We start from the raw sequence: 19,032 nt of genomic DNA, 5'->3' as shown, positions 1-19,032 counted from the left end.
GATTATTTCTATTATTATTATTATTATTATTATTATTATTATTATTATTATTATTATTATTACTTGCTAAGCTACAACCCTAGTTGGAAAAGCTCCAACAGGGAAAATAGCCCAGTAAGGAAAGGAAACAAGAAAAAATAAAATATTTTAAGAACAGTAATAACATTGAAATAAATATCTCCTATAAAAACTATAAGAACTTTATCAAAAGAAGAGGAAGAGAAATGATATAGAATAGTGTGCCCGAATGTACCCTCAAGCTATTTTGCTATTTTGAAAAAAAAAAAAAAAAAAAAATATTAATCAATATTTGTAAAATAGGAAATTGTTAATAAAATTTTATGCAAATATCCATAAAAAAAGTAGGATAAAATTTCTTTAATTAGTAATTGTAATCAATTATCCTTCTAGATTATTTTTTTATTTTGAGGCAAAATTGTTTGAATTTATAAAAACATGCAAAAATGGAAAATGATAATATACTTCTAAGAAAACATTCGTCCAATATATATATATATATATATATATATATATATATATATATATATATATATATATATATATATATATATATATATATATGTGTGTGTGTGTGTGTGTGTGTAAATAAAATATTGTGTATAAAAATTTAATTTTCCAATTATAGTTTCTTTGTATCTATAACAGCTCCGGGATAACTCTGATAAGCAACATTTTTATTTTTTTTATTTTTACATATGAAAACTTAATTTGATGGAACATAAACTGTAGTTAGTTTTAAAACTTGCATAGTAATTTGGGTGCTATTTTGAAGATGAAAATTTCGAATTACTATAGAATTAAAAAATCAATCAAATAGAACAAAAAAAATAATAGTGATGATTTGAAGCTTGCTAAAAATATAAAAATTGTCACAAAATTCTGTAAAAATGATTCGTTAAACATAAAAATAAGAAACAGACGGGAGTGGACGGATATGTATGAGGCCTTTGTCCTGCAGTGAACTAGCAATGGATGACGATAATGATGATGAATGGATATATGCAAAATCTGTTTAAAGGTTTAAAGGCCACTCATGAATGGCAGAGGCAAGGAACAGTGACATTGTCCTATCGAGCAGGACAATACCCTGACATAGACCATATAGACATATGATCAGCGCTCAAGACCCCTCTCCACCCAAGCAAGGATCAAGGAGAGCCAGGCATTGGCTACTGATGACTCAGCAGATAGACCTATAGGCCACCCCCCCCCCCCCTCATCGGCTCACACGGAAGGTGAGGTTGCAGCGACCAGAGGAACTAACGAGTTTGAGGTGGGACTCGGAACCCAGTCTGGCGTTCACCAGTCAGGGACGTTACCACATCAGCCACCACAACCATGTTTATCAATTAACACTACTATCAACTGATTTTCGAATGATATATAGTTATTTATATTTATATTGGATTTACACCTTAAAGCGTAATGCTATCCGTTCCTTTTCAACGGTATGAACAAACAAATAACAATAACAACAAATGTTATAGTTACCCAATGCGTAGGCATTATAATAATAATAATAATAATAATAATAATAATAATAATAATAATAATAATCTACTTTCCGGAGGCTTAAACATAACTTTGAATTACCTTGAAATATCCTTAGTCAGCAGATTCGTGGATTCCTCTCAAAAATGTCTGAAATAAAAAAAAAAAAATGATAATTGGCTTTTAATAACTCAAAATCGATACAAACGCGCAATGAAAACATTCATCATCAAACTTGAAAAACAATGTTCTCTTACTAAAAAAAAAAAGAATGTCTTTAGCAGATTCATACACACATGAGGAAGAGGCAAGTGACAAAGTTGCAGTTACCCTGATTCTTCATAAACCTGAAATTCTCTTTTTTTGCTTTTTTTTTCAGTGTCTACTTAATACACATGGCGACTTCGTTAGGCATTTTCAAAAGAATAAAATTAATTCTGGAATTTTATCATTTTCCATTACCAGCAATATCATCATCATCATTATTATTATTATTATTATTATTATTATTATTATTATTATCATAAGCTAGTCTATAACCATAGTTGGAAAAGAAACAAGTTATAAGCTAAAGGGCTCCAACAGGGAAAAATATCCCAGTGAGGAAAGGAAACAAGGTAATAAATAAACTACAAGAGAAGAATAAACAATGAAAATAAAACATTTAAAGAACAGTAACAACATTAAATTAGATCCTTCACATATAAACTTTAAAAACTTAAAAAAAAAGAAAAAGAAAAAGAAAAAAAAAACAAGAGGAAGAGAAACGAGACAGAACAGCGTGTCCGACTTTACCCCCAAGCAAGAAAGCTCTACTCAAAGACAGTGAAAGGTCATGGTACAGAGTTTATGGCATTACTCAAGGATGGTGGTTTTGTTTCTTAAAAAATAAACTACACACACACAATATATATATATATATATATATATATATATATATATATATATATATATATATGTGTGTGTGTGTGTGTGTGTGTGTGTGTGTGTGTGTGTGTGTGTGCATTCATAAATATAGACCGTAAGTTCCGGCGACATGGAATAATAGTAAAGGTGTTGGACAGCAAGCTGAAATAAAATTAATATGAACCGAGGTATTGGGAATTAAATGGAAGGACAGTATTAGAAATGAAACTATAAGAGAGATTACTCGAGCGCCATATGGGGATGAGATCATGATGAGGGGTAGATGGAGATGGTTTGGGTATGGTATGCTCTTCGCACTCCCCAAAAGAGATTAGTTCACCAAACATTTAGTTGGGCTCCACAAGGCACTAGAAGAGTTGGAAAACCCAGACCTACATGGCTGAAGACTATGAAAAGCGAAGTAGGAGAGGATGAATGGAGAAGTGTTGAATTAAAAGCTCAAGATAGAGACAACTGGCGAAATCTAACCGAGGACCTTTGCGTCAAAAGGCGTAGGTGGTGGTGATGACGAACCGTGATGTAGCGGAAGGTTAAAAGGGGCGCGAATCTATGGGCAAAGCCCTTCAAGTCATGCCTACAGTGCGCCTCTAGACATGTGTATGTGTGTTCTAGCTTACAGTTTCGATGACGTCCTTCTAAATTTATTTCATTGCGTCGTTCTTAAATTATGCAAATAAAATGATCATCTTTAGTTCGTTTTTACTTTTATTCTAAGTTTATTACGATTAATTAACATATGTTTTACTTAAAAAAAAGGGTAAAGATGATTAGCTACTCGGAACCTGGACCGACTTTACATTCTAAATGGTAAATTTGTCTTTTCTTTTTATTCATTATGGTCCTATAAGGAATTTTGGTACATATTCAAATTAGATACAAAGTATTCCCGTAACTGCATATGAGAGAGAGAGAGAGAGAGAGAGAGAGAGAGAGAGAGAGAGAGAGAGAGAGAGAGAGAGAGAGAGGACATGTTTAAGGAATCAAGCCTGCACCCCCCCTCCCATACCATAACAGCAATACTGTACTCGTTATGTAATTTTGCCGAACTTCCATAACAAAACTTGCATACGAATCCCCAATTATTATTATTATTATTATTACTTGCTAAGCTACAACCCCAGTTGGAAAAGCTGGATGCTATAAGCCCAGGGGCTCCAACAGGGAAAATAGCCCAGTGAGGAAAGGAAACAAGGAAAAATAAAATATTTCAATAATTATAAAAAAAAATCTCCTATATGAACTATAAAAAAATAACAAAACAAGATGAAAAGAAATAAGACAGAATAGTGTGCCCGAGTGTACCCTCAAGGAAGAGAACTCCTCAAGGCAAATTCAAGGTCGTAAGCAAGGAAGGATGTCAATACGAACGAAAGTAAGTCATGAGTAATGGCACTAAACTAATAACTGTACCAACTTCGTAATTTTCCTTCACACAATCGATCCCGTAAGTGTGTGCGTGAGCAAGCAACTCGCATAATAATACAAGAGTTTCCAGACAATACTATGAATTAACTAGCATTATCGAACTTCCCACAAGCAAGAATTTTTTTTATTTTTTGAGGAGTGACTGTACATTATTTTCGAAAGGTTTTGCCTGTATTCCGTTCACTTTGTTAGTTTCTGTTACTGTATAGGCCTATTTAATTTGTTTAACTGCATAGGTCTATTCAGTAAATAACAACAAGTGATTTTTTTTTTATTGGGAGTAACTGTACAATTTTTTTCGAAAGGTTTTGTATGTATTCCGTTCACTTTGTTGTTAGTTTCTTTTAATGTATAGGCCTATTTAATTTGTTTTACTATATAGGTCTATTCAGTAAATACCAGCAAGTAATTTTTTTTTTATTATTATTGGGAGTGACTGTACAATTTTTCGAAATGTTTTGCCTGTATTCCATTCACTTTGTTGTTAGTTTCTTTTAATGTATAGGCTTATTTTACCTCGTTTTTCCTGTATAGGCCTATTCAGTAAATAACAGTAACAGGCGTTATACTGAAAAAGTACGGATCTCAAAATAAATTTAAGCACATAAGGTAACCAGGCAGTTGCACGCAATCATAAAGGCTAGTTTACACGGCCGAACGGTCCGTCGAACGCGGTTTGACAGACAAGTGTTTGAAGTGATGTTCGAACGTGTGAACTGGGTATTTGGTTATCGAACACGTTCGTCGAACGGTTCGAAGAAAGTCTGTTCTCGCCTGGCTTTTGTGGGCGGGACTTCATTATCCACAAACCTTATGCGTTTGTGGCTAACTCCACCCTTTTGAACCGTTTGACAAGCAGGTTGGATAACCGGGTCTGCCGAACCGTTCGACCGTGTAAATCCCGCTTAAGAGGTCTGAAAGGAAGATGATAAAGAAAGGAAACGAGAATGGTGGCGAAGTCGGAGGCTAGTAAATGGTAGAAACTATGGTCAAAAGGACACTACAATTATCCTTTATTAAAACCTACAGTGCATCACGTGAGGCATACTGGCGACACTACAGGGGTGGGATATTCTAGGAATAATAAATTTGATAAATAACATTCTGGTGGACCAAAGAAATTAATATAAAGACAGGAGTATATCATAAAATTCTGACGAATACTGAACTTTTCAGGATTTTATTCAGTACCCTTATTCCAGTATTTTATATTGGAAATTATTGATTTTCTTTCTGCCCTTATATTTATTATATAACAATCATCCACTAACTACTGTTCTCACACTCACTTCCGCCCAAAGCGTACCAAATTCATAAGTACTTTCATCTGTATCACTTAAAAAAAACTAGTTTGCAACATTTCAGTTCGTAACAGATTATTAATAAATTCGTATTGCCAAGCAAGGCTTTACAATTCCGTGCTTGACGAGTGAATTTTATCAGATTAGATTAAGATATTTATTCCAATTACTTCTGTTTCGGGTTAGATAACTCCTTGGTTTCTCTTTATGGAAGACAACCTACTCTCAGTAGCTGGATTTTAGCTCTCAAACTTTTCTACTTGAGTATAAGATTTAACTCTTTTAACAACGACATATATATATATATATATATATATATATATATATATATATATATATATATATATATATATATATATATATATATATATATATATGTAGAATATATATATATGTATGTATATATATATATATACATATACAGTATATATATATATATATATATATATATATATATATATATATATATATATATATATATATATATATATATATTTATATATATATATATATTTATATATATATATATATATATATATATATATATATATATATATATTTATACATATATATATATCTATATATATATATATATATATATATATATATATATATATACAGTATATATATATATATATATATATATATATATATATATATATATATACAGTATATATATATATATATATATATATATATATATATATATATATATATATATAAAAGTCAAGCTACAACACTATATATATATATATATATATATATATATATATATATATATATAGTGTTGTAGCTTGACTTTTAATATATATATATATATATATATATATATATATATATATATATATATATATATAATATATATATATGTATATATATATATATATATATATATATATATATATATATATATTAAAAGTCAAGCTACAACACTATATATATATATATATATATATATATATATATATATATATATATATATATATATATATATATGCATACTGTATATATATAATATATATTATCAAAAGTCAAGCCACAACCCTAGTTGGAAAAGGAAGATGCTATAAGGGCAAGGGCTCCCAGGGAAAAATAGCCCAGTGAGGAAAGGAAATAAGGAAATAGATAAGTTACATGAGAATTAATAAATAATAAAAAAAAAATTAAGAACAATAACAACATTAAATTAGATCTTTTATATATAAAATATAAAAACTTCAAAACAAACAAGAGGAAGAGAAATAAGATAAAACAGACTGGGGTTCGAGTCCGCCCAAACTCGTTAGTTTCTTTGGTTGCTGCTACCGCACCATCTCTTTTACTTTTCTTTCTGCATTCACTTCTATGTAGAACCCCTTCCAGGTTTCTTTATAAAACATGCTCACTTCCTCACCAATTTTAAAATAATTTTCCCTTCTTTTTAACACTCAATTTTCAGTATTATTGTAGATCATCTTTTCTTTTGTCTTACAATCCATCCCCTTCACTCAGCCTCTCATTTTCTCTTCTTGAATCTATGAACATATCCTGAAATTTAACAAATTCTTAATGTAATCCCTCTACTTTCATGTCAGGTTATTTATTCATTTCCGTTTTTATTTTAGTTTTTTATCTTAAGATATTGTTTATTAAGCATATCCAAATTTGCATCAAGGACCACTGATGTTAAGAGGCCAGAAAATAACGAATCATTCATTCATTCATGTCCATATCAGAGCATCTATCCTACGTTCAACCATTTTCTCCTCAAGCATACTTCCAGCTTCCTTCTATTCAATCAATCACATTTTCATCTTTTCCCTTTCAACTTTAGCTTTGACATATCTCAACTTTTATTTCAAATGAATTATGATCAGATACACCACCAGCCACTATTTTTCTCAACATTACAAAACATCAAGTTGATATTCCATACTATTTGTAATAAAACAATCCCGTAAATATTTCCGCACCATTTCTCTTTCCCACGTATGGTCATGAATATCCATCTCACAGGACTTAGAAGTCCATACCTAAAAGCACAAACAATTTCTCTGTCACCTACCTTTGGTTCTAAAATACCTAGAACACCAAACCCAAATACTATAGTCATACAGTATATTAACTCTCCCCAAAAACTTTTTAATTCCTCCGAGTTTTCCTGACACTATAGGCGTTACCCTTTCTCTAGTGTTCCACCTTTCAACTATCCTAGACACGCCCAATCTTCCTCTTTCTACTGCAATGCACACCAACACAGCCCATTTATTTTTGACTTACTACGTGTTTTCTACTTTTTCCATTTTTTACTCAGTACAAGGTCTCACATAATCAAAATAAAATGGTATATATTCTATAATAAACATACAGATCATACTATATTATAAACAGATTACTCTTATCAAAGGTCAGGTCCAAATCTTATCAAAGTCTTGAGATATTTAGAAGTGGCGTTCTTCTGCGATGGTCAAGTGGAAGAAATTAATCTACAAGCTAACATTATAAAGACTTTTCTAAAAGAAAGAAATCTAAAAGTAAAAAAATAACGATTTAAGTAAAACAGAACCTATTCAAAATATGTTCTGATCAGTACAGCGTAGTACATTTTAAGAATCTTAATCACCCTTACATTCTAAATTAGTTTTTTATGCCAAGAATTTTACAGAATGGAAACTAAAATCGTGCCCTACATCATCTAGTGCGTTTCATTACAACTACCAGTTATCTTATCTTCTACAAAAAAAATTCTATGCCCCACAATTAAACATCACGAGCTTAGCCATTAGTATTTGATAAAAGCTTAAAAGCAAGTGCAAGCTACATATATTGTCTGTTTTGAACAAGTTTGGAGATAGAAAGGTAAAACCATTCCTATTCATATTGCATGAATTGCAAATACAAAATACTTATTATTTTATTTTCATATCTACTTTTTAAATTACTATTTTACAAGAACTAAATAAATTTCCATTTCAAACATTTGATTAACAATCCAAAATTAAATAACTGTAGGTAGTGCGAAATTCAATGAAGTGTAATACTGATTTAAATGAGTAGCCTATGAAAAAAAAAAAAATTCTCAGTCTTAAAAATAAAATGAATGGAGAAAGAAAAGAAAACCAACATGCAGTTCAAAAGAAATACGTTTAAATGTTAGAAAACTATAATCATGTGTTCTACATAATGTAAATACACACACCTACTCTGGACTGGGATATAAAGCGCAATGCGGAACAACAAGACTTGCCTAATTTCTGCTATGTGTATTTTCAAACTGGGATAGGACCTCATCATGAAAACTATCATCATCAAAATAAGTTTGAAGAAAAGGATGTAGAAATGCTCAAGTCTAATATCAAAGTCAGTGTAGCTAAGCATAAAGTATGGACCTAACATAGGTAGAATTACAAGCAAAGATCACCAAGAAAAGTACTGTTAAAAATAATATTCCACATTGTCACTACGTATCACACACTTTGGAGACATGAGTTATGACTTTGGCCATGAGTTACAATAAATACTAAGATCAATCTCAGTAATGTAATAACGTTTGCATGGAACCTATGAAATCTACAGAGATGTAACAAATATAGTATGACCTAAAAGGAAATATCAAAGAAAACTTCTGCTCATACAGGGAGACAATCTAAACCATTTATAGTGCAAATTACACTCTTTGGAACGTCATACTTTATGTGGAGATTATGGACATCACGGCAGAACGAATACTGAATTCCAAATATGGTACAATAATAATAAAGATTAAGCTTGGATTTACGAGATCTAGAAAAAAAGGAAGTTAAAAGTACAGTAATAAAATGTTTCTTGCATAGACTATCAAGTCTATGATCCCTCTCCAACCCCCTCAGGGAACATACTAAGGGTGAAGATTGGCCTAAATGGTACAATTAGCATGTATATAACATTTATAGATATGCATTGCACCATGTATTAGGGAAATTTCCCTTTCTACTAAAAATCTAAATAAAATCAGTGTCAAGTTTGTGAAAACAAACGGCAGATTTAAAAAAAAACACAGCACAAAACCATTGCGTCTTCTCTCCAACTGAACGCAAAGCAAATTCAATCAATAGGGATAGGTATGATGTGTCTACATATTAACCAAAGATTCTTAATTCTTAGTGTCTCTATAAAAGTAGTTCAGCTTGGTCGTAAGGGTTAGGTAAGCGAGACTGAAAAATCTAATTATCTTTAAATATAATGACAAGTTCTTTGTTGTGGTTTTGCTCTTAGCTTATTGTAATTTGTATCTGAAAATCCATGAACTCAATATGCTTTCTTGTAACACCAACTTAACACCAATGGGGCATAAAAATAAAGTTTTCATTACGCTATATTCATGTAATTTAGTATGTTTTATGTTTTTATTTCGCAACTATATAATTTTCTAAAGTTAATCCTCTATGGAAAAACTTTTCCAAATTACCTAAATTAATGGAAAAACTTCATGGCCTGTATTTTTGCAGATGTTGGCAAGGCAGCTTTGGTTGAATATTGGCTTTACTCTTCTAATTGTACAAGTTGTGTACAACACTAGGGCCTCTGCAAACATTTTCAGAGAGACATTCTTTGAAAGCTTTCCGGAAGATGACTATGAGAGGAGTGATTTCCCAGAGGTAAAAGTACAAGAGGATCAAAATTCACCAGAAAGAAATCTAAGAACATCTAATGAAGGTAAGCAACATATTCCTGATTAGCCATAATTCACTTACATCAGGGTAGGTAATTAAATAAATACTTTTAAGGGAAAAAGAACATAGATGTCTGCTTATTCTTTCTGTTGGCTATGTTAAATAATTTCTTATGCAAGAATATTCACTTATCCTTTACTAATGGAAACGATTTAGATCTACTGTACACATTTTTCAAACAGTCTGTATTGTACAAAGAGTCAGTTCCTACTCTTAATTTCTGTTCTTCCATTGCACTGACGGTAATTCTCTTGTAATATCAATCGCAGAAATATTACTGTAGAAAGTTGCCAGAAGGAACTTCCATCAGGACGACATGGCTATCTCACCCAAAAATAGCTTTTTCCTATGTCAAAATCCCTTTTATTTTCATATTCATCTGGTGTCCATATTGCATTTCCCTCTTGAGGGCAGGTTTTATATCGACATATACCCTACATATAAAAAATTTCCAGTTTTCTTTCCATTCAACAGGCTTAGGCTTTTAGTACTGCATTGAGATAACTTGACAGTTAATGTTGGTAACCTTGGCTTGGGTACGCCACAGCCTTTTAATCTTTTCAGTCTCCAAGTTGAAACTAAATCTCTATCCTCTTGACATCACTAGTCACAGGAAGGGCATGTATATATAAATCAGGTGAATATAAAAAACAAATTTAGGTAATAAAATTTGTAATTTCTTTAGTTACATGATGTCTATATTACTTCTTCTTTAGAAGCTTGGTTTACTGACATTCGCACGTAAAATTCTTTAAAATACCCATCTTCTTTCAGTTCAATAGACACATGACTCCAGTAAAGTAATGAGACACTCAAGCAGTTAATGGCAAGAAGCAAAACAGTGACAGCTAGGGTATTTGCTATTTCTGTCTCCTGGTCACATCAGTTGGACAAACTATCCTCCTTCTTCTTTGTCTGCATCTTTTCCCACTTCTATGTGGGGTTGATGTTTCTGGGCAAACTATCTGTCCTCCAGAAATTCTGCTAATTCTTATGAAACTTAATTGATGTTCATATTGCTGATTCCCACACTCTAATAGAGGTGGGTTAATGAAGGAAAACTCTCTAAGAGTTTTATTATCACAATCTTCAAAATATGGACCTTTACTGAATTGTTAAGATAACTTGGCAAAGGTATTGGTTCCTTAGACAAGTGAAGATTGGAGGACAGAGGAAATCAGTACAGTATTCCTCTTTGAACATGAACAACTGCTTTGAATAAATGATTGATTCTCAGTGAAGTATCCTTTACATTTTAAGCTTTGATATATATCATGTCCTCTTGGCATAGTTAAACTGCCATACTTGCACTCTGATCTTAACCCTTTTACCCCCATGCTATTTGGAAATTTCCAACCCTTAACCCCCAGGGGGTTGTTTTTTTTTTCCAGCACATTTTGCAGTATATTTTTTTTTAAATTGCTCTAACAGCCTTAATTTTTGTCATAAAGAGGTCAAGTTGGTCTCATTCTCTTGGAAAATGCCTTAATTTTCTCAAAAAATTATCAAAAATATGAAAAAAAAAATTTTTATAGCATTTTTTTGCAAGGACGTACCGGTACATCCATGGGAGTAAAGGGATGGCTTTTGTGAAACGTACCAGTACGTCCTTTGGGGGTAAAAGGGTTAATGATAACATCAGCAACCTTTCACCAATAACAAATAAACTAAGTGTTAAAATTATATTAGTGCTGTAGTATGGGTAATTAGTAGTTTTTGATTAAACAAATATGTACCAGTATTAAAAGAAATATATTAGCAGAAGAATTAACATACTAATGCATGTGATATTTCCTAAACTTAAGAAATATTTTATATCTTTTTTTAAACCACCCTTACAAACTAGATATTTTTCTCACAGAGCCTACCTGCCCTCCACCATTCTTTCAAGTTATGTTCGAGTGTTTTTATATACACGTTCATCACCATCTCACGTGGTGGCAAGCAAGAGATTTTTGCAGGGATATGGGAGGTGATTTAGCTGAGCCATCACACCCATCAGCTCTTATTGCTGTTGTCATGCAGAAACATGGTATGTGGTGAAATTCCTTACATTTTTTTCATGTAGTTTCTATTAGCTTTTGTAGTTTTTACTGACGACCTATTTCTTTACAGTGTGCAAATTTTTATCAAAATCTGTCCAAATTCTTTCCTCTGTTAAGATTTCCTTAAAAAAAAATCTATTGTTTTATGTACGAAGACTTTACACTATTAACATTCTACCTTAATGTTTAATTCTATACAAGTTGCATATCCGTCAATTCTGCAGGACTCTATATCAATAAATTCCTTGATCTTGAGTGCAGAACTGATCTCATCTCTTACTTTCTGCACTATATTACAAGATCACAAAAAATATCCAACACTGCGTTTTCAGCGTTTCTCAAAGTAAAATCCTAGAAGCATGAACTCAACATTCTCCACTACAGTACAGCATCTATAGTTACTTTGAAATTTTGTTCATTTTAAATCAATGGGTAAAAATTACAAAAGCAGCGAGATGAAAAATACATAAAAGACCTGGATACGGATCGAGTAGTGAGAAAGCCTAATAGGTGCTGAATTTCATCACCACAGTCATAAAAGTATTATCAGATTCTTTCATGCAGATATGGTCATTGAAGGACAGTAAATGTCAGGACTACGATAGGGAATTGGGACCATGTAACTATCCTTCCATCATAATGCCTGCTTTCATGCTGTAGCTGAATATCCACATAAACAACAATGGAATATATGAAATGTAGTTTATGGGCTCCCATACAAACTATTTATTCCCAGTATACATACACATATACATTACTCAGGGCTACATGCTGTATAGTGAACTATTTTTCAAATTTGATGTTTTTTACTTAAAGGAATATCATTTTAAAAGTTATGCAAAGAACATATTACTAGTTCATATGATATATCTAAGATATAAATGAAATTAATAAATTTTTGTACTACCAAAGAGAATTTCTTGCCACATTTTAACCAAAAGTTATCTACAAAAAATAAAATTATTTTCAATGCAAATATTAACATCAATGAGAAATGAGGAAGTTTACTTTTACTTCAACTTTATGAGGAAAATTCACTCCATGAAATATCGACTAATGGCACCTTTAATATTCTTATAGGGACTGGACCCTATCATTTCTGGTTGGGAGCATCAGACCTAAAACAACAAGGTAACTTCACATGGCTATCAGGGAATCCCGTAGACAGCGGGTGGCGTCCAGGCCAACCCGATAACGAAGGAGGGGTTGAAGACTGCTTAGAACTTTGGCCATCCAAGTATCCTAGCTACTGTGACAAAAACTGCTACAGTCCTTGTGCTTTTATTTGCCAATATTTAGAGTAAACACAATTCACAGGTACATTTAGTCCCTGACTTATGATCGAGTCACATATTCCATGACGTTTTATAAGTTGAATAGGAAATGAGTCAGGTAATAAATATTTGAAATTTTAACCAGCTTTTTACTTTAAAATTACCGATTGCTTAAGTTTTGGAAGAAAGTGTGGAAAAGAATGGATAACCTCGTTTGAATAGCAGCAAATACTTAAAAAGATAATTACAAAATGTAGAATACTGTAGTGTACATAATTTGATCCCACTCTCACTAAAAGTAAATCACGAGTTTGATATCCTTGAAAAATACCTATGAATCAATCTATCGGATAATTAAGTATCAGTTCCTAACAATTAAAAAATATTTTAATGCTCACCCATCTTTCATAATGCTATTAATTGTTGTAGCACAAATATCCTAGATTATCTTCTGCTAAAGAAGGTGATAAATGGGAGAAGTACAAGAGGAAGGCCAAGGTTTGGGTAGATGGATGGAGTGAAGAAAGCTCTGGGTGATAGGAGGATAGATGTGAGAGGAAAAAGTGGGTGCTAGAAATAGGAATGAATGGCGAGCGATTGTGACACAGTTCCGGTAGGCCCTGCTGCTTCCTCTGGTTACCTTGGATGACCGCGGAGGTAGCAGCAGTAGGGGATTCAGCGTTATGAAGCTTCATCTGTAGGATATAACGGGGGAGGGTGGGCTGTGGCACCCTAGCAACGCCAGCCGAACTCGGTTGAGTCCCTTGTCAGTCTGGGAGGGACGTAGAGAGGAAAGGTCCCCCTTTTTTTTTTATTTGTTTGATGTTGGCTACTCCCCAAAATTGGGGGAAGTGCCTTGGTATATGTACATATGTATCTTCTTCATGAAAATACAGTAATGATGATGATGATAAAAATGAAGAAGAGTTTCCTTGATATCAAATTAGTGCACTTGATTGTTTAATAGCTGTTATGTTTGCTTTTTTTACGTGTTTTTTGCGTTAATCAGTGCATAATTAATTAAATAACCAATGGGTCCAAAGCAAGTGAGTGCAAACAAGGGTAGTGAAAAGAAAAAGCGTATGATAACAATGAAGATGAAGCATGAAGTAATTGAAAATCATGATAGTGGTGTAAGAGTGACTGAGCTGGCGCGCCAATATGAGAGGAGTACATCGACTATATGTACCATCCTCAAGCAAAAGGATGCTATAAAGAGCACCAGGCCTTCCAAAGAAGTAACCATCCTTTCCAAGCTGCGTAGTGATATTCACGACAATGGAGAGGCTTCTTTTATTATAGATAAAGGAGAAACAGTTGGCGGGAGATAGCGTGACCAAGACGATCATACGTGAAAAGGCCAGCAGAATCTATGATGACTTAAAAGGGAAGCAAGTAGCCGAGAAATGGGAGACTTCGAAGCCAGTCGTGGTTGGCTGGATAATTTAAAAAAACGGTCAGGGATACACTCGGTGGTGAGGCATGGGGAAGCAGCAAGTTCCGACTTGAAAGCCACGGCGGACTTCGTCACAACCTTTGTCTCGGTTATCGCCCGATATGGCTTCATCCCCAAACAAGTCTTCAACTGCGATGAAAATGGCCTTTTTTGGAAAAAAATGCCCAGGAGGACTTTCATCACGGCAGAGAAGAGACTACAGGGCCATAAACTCATGAAGGACCGGTTAACTCTAGTCTTGTGCGCCAATGCCAGCGGTGACTGTAAGGTCAAGCCACTGCTGATTTACCACTCAGAAAACCCACGTGCTTTCAAGAGCCAAAGGATGTTGAAAGAAAAACTGCAACTGATGTGGTGCTAATGCTAAGGCTTGGGTTACCGGCATTTCTTCACAGAATGGGTTAATCTGTGCTTTGGTCCGGCAGTCAAAAAAATATTTGGCAGAGAAAAACCTGCCAATGAAATGTCTCCTGGTCCTCGACAATGCCCTTGGTCACCCTCCTGGTCTCAAAGAGGACATTCTTGATGAGTTCAGGTTCACCAAGGTCCTCTATCTCCCGCCCAACACCACGCCACTCCTCCAGCCCATGGACCAACAAGTTATTTCTAACTTCAAAAAACTGTATGCGAAGCATTTATTCAAGGGTTCGGTATGACAGACCCTGATGACCCTGAACCTGTGTTGCGATGGATGAATTCGTGTCTCTTGGAAAGTCCATGGGGCTGGAGGTAGACGAGGCAGACGTGAACAACCTTGTCGAGGAGCATCAGGAAGAGCTCACAACACAGGAATTGATAGAGCTCTAGGAGATGCAACATTCGGAGGTGTTGCAGCCAGTAGCGAGGAGGAGGTGGAAGACGAGAGCAGCCTTTCTACGGCAGAAATCAAAGACATGTTAGCGAAGTGGCAGGATTTTTCTAATTTTATGGAAAAGAGGCACCCGGACAAGTTGGTGTGTGGTCGTGCGTTAGCCTATTATGACGACACTTGCGTGCGTCATTTTCGCAACATTTTGAAGGGGAGACAAAAGTAAAACATCACTAGATAGGTCCCTTTTAAAAAGGCCGTCAAAAAGTGCAGGTGAAAGCGAGTAAAAAAATGAAAATAAAAACAAAATTAGAATTAAGTTTAGAGTACTGTAGGATTAACATTTTATTTTTAAGTGTGTACAGTAAGCTAATTTCATTCAAGTTAAATTTAAAGTTGCTAATTTCACTTAAGTTGAATTTAATGTTAAAGTTATGTTATGTAGTGTTACTAAAGTGTTGCGTACCGAACGTGTTGCTGGCAAGTCTCTCTCCTCCCCCGTCCTCTCTCCCTCCTCCTCCTCCTCCGCACACAACGTCGTTAGCCACTAACGTCTGTCTCGAAGGTAAGAACTCCATAATGATGTTACATTTCATTGAGCTTCATAACCAGTTCATAGCTATTTGTTATTTTGTTAGCGTAAAATGTTGAATACAACAATAAAAAATGTTATTTTCATTAGTAAAATAAATTTTTGAATATACTTACCCGATGATCATGTAGCTGTCAACTCTGTTGCCCGACAGAAATCTACGGTCGGGATACGCCAGCGATCGCTATACAGGTGGGGGTGTACATAACAGCGCCATCTGTGATCAGGTACTCCAGTACTTCTTGTCAACACCACCTCAATTTTTTCCTCGGTCCACTGGTTCTCTATGGGGAGGAAGGGTGGGTCAATTAAATCATGATCATCGGGTAAGTATATTCAAAAATTTATTTTACTAATGAAAATAACATTTTTCAATATTAATCTTACCCGATGATCATGTAGCTGATTCACACCCAGGGTGGTGGGTGGAGACCAGCATACATGTTAACAAAGAAGCTAAGTATCCCGTATTTCATTTTATTAGTTATTCAAAAATAACATAAAATAAATAAGTACCTGGTAAGGAAGACGACTTGAACCATTACTCTGCCTTTATTAAGTACGTCTTCCTTACTGAGCGTAGCGGTCCTCTTAGGATGCTGAACGACTCTTAGGTGCTGAAGTATAAAGGGCTGCAACCCATACTAAAGGACCTCATCACAACCTTTAACCTCGGCGCTTCTCAAGAAAGAATTGAACACCCGCCAAATCAACAAGGATGTGGAAGGCTTCTTAGCCGACCGTACAACCCATAAAAAGTATTCAAGAGAAAGGTTAAAAAGGTTATGGGATTATGGGAATGTAGTGGCTGAGCCCCCGCCTACTACTGCATTCGTTGCTACGAATGGTCCCAGGGTGTAGCAGTTCTCGTAAAGAGACTGGACATCTTTGAGATAGAATGATGCGAACACTGACTTGCTTCTCCAATAGGTTGCATCCATAACACTCTGCAGAGAACGGTTCTGTTTGAAGGCCACTGAAGTAGCCACAGCTCTCACTTCATGTGTCCTTACCTTCAGCAAAGCAAGGTCTTCTTCCTTCAGATGAGAATGTGCTTCCCTAATCAGAAGCCTGATTTAGTAAGAAACTGAGTTCTTAGACCTTGGAAGAGAAGGCTTCTTGATAGCACACCATAAGGCTTCTGATTGTCCTCGTAAAGGTTATGACCTTTTTAGATAGTACCTAAGAGCTCTAACTGGGCAAAGTACTCTCTCCAGTTCGTTCCCCACCAAGTTGGACAGGCTTGGGATCTCGAACGACTTAGGCCAAGGACGTGAAGGAAGCTCGTTTTAGCAAAAAACCGAGCTGCAAGGAACATGTAGCCGTTTCAGATGTGAAAACTATGTTCCTGCTGAAGGCGTGGATCTCACTGACTCTTTAGCTGTTGTCAAGCACACGAGGAAAAGAGTTTTTAATGTGAGGTCCTTAAAAGAGGCTGATTGGAGAGGTTCAAATCTTGATGACATAAGGAACCTTAGGACCACGTCTAGATTCCAGCCTGGAGTGGACAACCGACGTTCCTTTGAGGTCTCAAAAGACCTAAGGAGGTCCTGTAGATCTTTGTTGGTGGAAAGATCCAAGCCTCTGTGGCGGAAAACCGCTGCCAACATACTTCTGTAACCCTTGTTCGTAGGAGCTGAAAGGGATCTTACGTTCCTAGATGTAACAGGAAGTCAGCAATCTGGGTTACAGTGGTACTGGTTGAGGAAACTGCATTGGCCTTGTACCAGCTTCGGAAGACTTCCCCTTTAGACTGATAGACTCTGAGAGTGGATGTCCTCCTTGCTCTGGCAATCGCTCTGGCTGCCTCCTTCGAAAAGCCCCTAGCTCTTGAGAGTCTTTCGAAAGTCTGAAGGCAGTCAGACGAAGAGCGTGGAGGTTTGGGTGTACCTTCTTTACGTGAGGTTGACGTAGAAGGTCCACTCCTAGAGAAAGAGTCCTGGGAATGTCGACCAGCCATTGCAGTACCTCTATGAACCATTCTCTCGCGGGCCAGAGCGGAGCCAACCAACGTCAGCCGTGTCCCTTTGCGAGAGGCGAACTTCTGAAGTACCCTGTTGACAATCTTGAACGGCGGGAATGCATACAGGTCGAGATGGGACCAATCCCGCAGAAAAGCATCCACGTGAACTGCTGCTGGGTCTGGAATCGGAGAACAATACAACGGGAGCCTCTAGGTTATCGAGGTAGCGAACAGATCTATGGTTGGCTGACCCCACAGGGCCCAAAGTCTGCTGCAAACATTCTTGTGAAGGGTCCACTCTGTGGGGATGACCTGACCCTTCCGGCTGAGGCGATCTGCCATGACATTCATATCGCCCTGAATGAACCTCGTTACCAGCGTGAGCTTTCGATCTTTTGACCAGATGAGGAGGTCCCTTGCGATCTAGAACAACTTCCACGAATGAGTCCCTCCCTGCTTGGAGATGTAAGCCAAGGCTGTGGTGTTGTCAGAGTCCACCTCCACCACCTTGTTAAGCTGGAGGGACTTGAAGTTTATCAAGGCCAGATGAACCGCCAACAGCTCCTTGCAATTGATGTGAAGTGTCCTTTGCTCATGATTCCATGTTCCCGAGCATTCCTGTCCGTCCAAAGTCGCACCCCAGCCCGTGTCTGATGCGTCCGAGAAGAGACGGCGGTCGGGTTTCTGAACAGCCAAAGGTAGAGTTCCTTGAGAAGAAAGCTGTTCTTTCACCACGTTAGAGTAGACCTCCTCTCTTCGGAAACAGGAACTGAGACCGTCTCTAGCGTCATGTCCTTTATCCAGTGAGCAGCTAGATGATACTGAAGGGGGCGGAGGTGGAGTCTCCCTAACTCGATGAACAGGGCCAGCGATGAAAGTGTCCCTGTTAGACTCATCCACTACCTGACTGAGCATCGGTTCCTTCTCAGCATGCTCTGGATGCATTCTAGGGCTTGGTAGATCCTTGGGGCCGACGGAAAAGCCCGAAAAGCTCGACTCTGAAGCTCCATACCCAGGTAGACAATGGTCTGGGATGGG

The 19,032-nt window shown here is 35.7% G+C and overlaps 1 protein-coding gene across 2 annotated transcripts; it reads left to right on the top strand.

The window, feature by feature from the left end:
- Positions 1–5,408: 5,408 nt before the first annotated feature.
- LOC137647199 (perlucin-like) lies at positions 5,409–13,312 on the top strand. Of its 2 annotated transcripts, none has more exons than XM_068380532.1 (4): positions 5,409–5,429; positions 9,632–9,839; positions 11,718–11,888; positions 12,982–13,312. In XM_068380532.1, exons 2-4 carry the CDS (start codon positions 9,632–9,634, stop codon positions 13,203–13,205), a joined length of 603 nt encoding a protein of 200 aa, XP_068236633.1. In that variant the 5' UTR covers positions 5,409–5,429; the 3' UTR covers positions 13,206–13,312. The 2 variants fall into 2 exon arrangements, with proteins under 2 accessions (XP_068236633.1, XP_068236631.1); XM_068380530.1 differs by lacking the exon at positions 5,409–5,429 and adding an exon at positions 7,847–8,003.
- Positions 13,313–19,032: the final 5,720 nt, after the last annotated feature.

Source organism: Palaemon carinicauda, chromosome 9, assembly GCF_036898095.1.
Source record: "Palaemon carinicauda isolate YSFRI2023 chromosome 9, ASM3689809v2, whole genome shotgun sequence".
Lineage (NCBI taxonomy): Eukaryota > Metazoa > Arthropoda > Malacostraca > Decapoda > Palaemonidae > Palaemon > Palaemon carinicauda.
The sequence above is the reverse complement of the archived record's forward strand: the minus strand, read 5'-3'. Positions and strand labels throughout refer to the sequence as shown.

Excerpts from the sequence above, each read along its gene's own strand:
- LOC137647199 (XM_068380532.1), top strand. The coding sequence starts at position 9,632 with ATGTTGGCAAGGCAGCTTTGGTTGAATATTGGCTTTACTCTTCTAATT. Across the intron at positions 9,840-11,717 it reads TCTAAGAACATCTAATGAAG|AGCCTACCTGCCCTCCACCA; the intron begins GTAAGCAACATA and ends TTTTTCTCACAG. Across the intron at positions 11,889-12,981 it reads TGTTGTCATGCAGAAACATG|GGACTGGACCCTATCATTTC; the intron begins GTATGTGGTGAA and ends ATATTCTTATAG.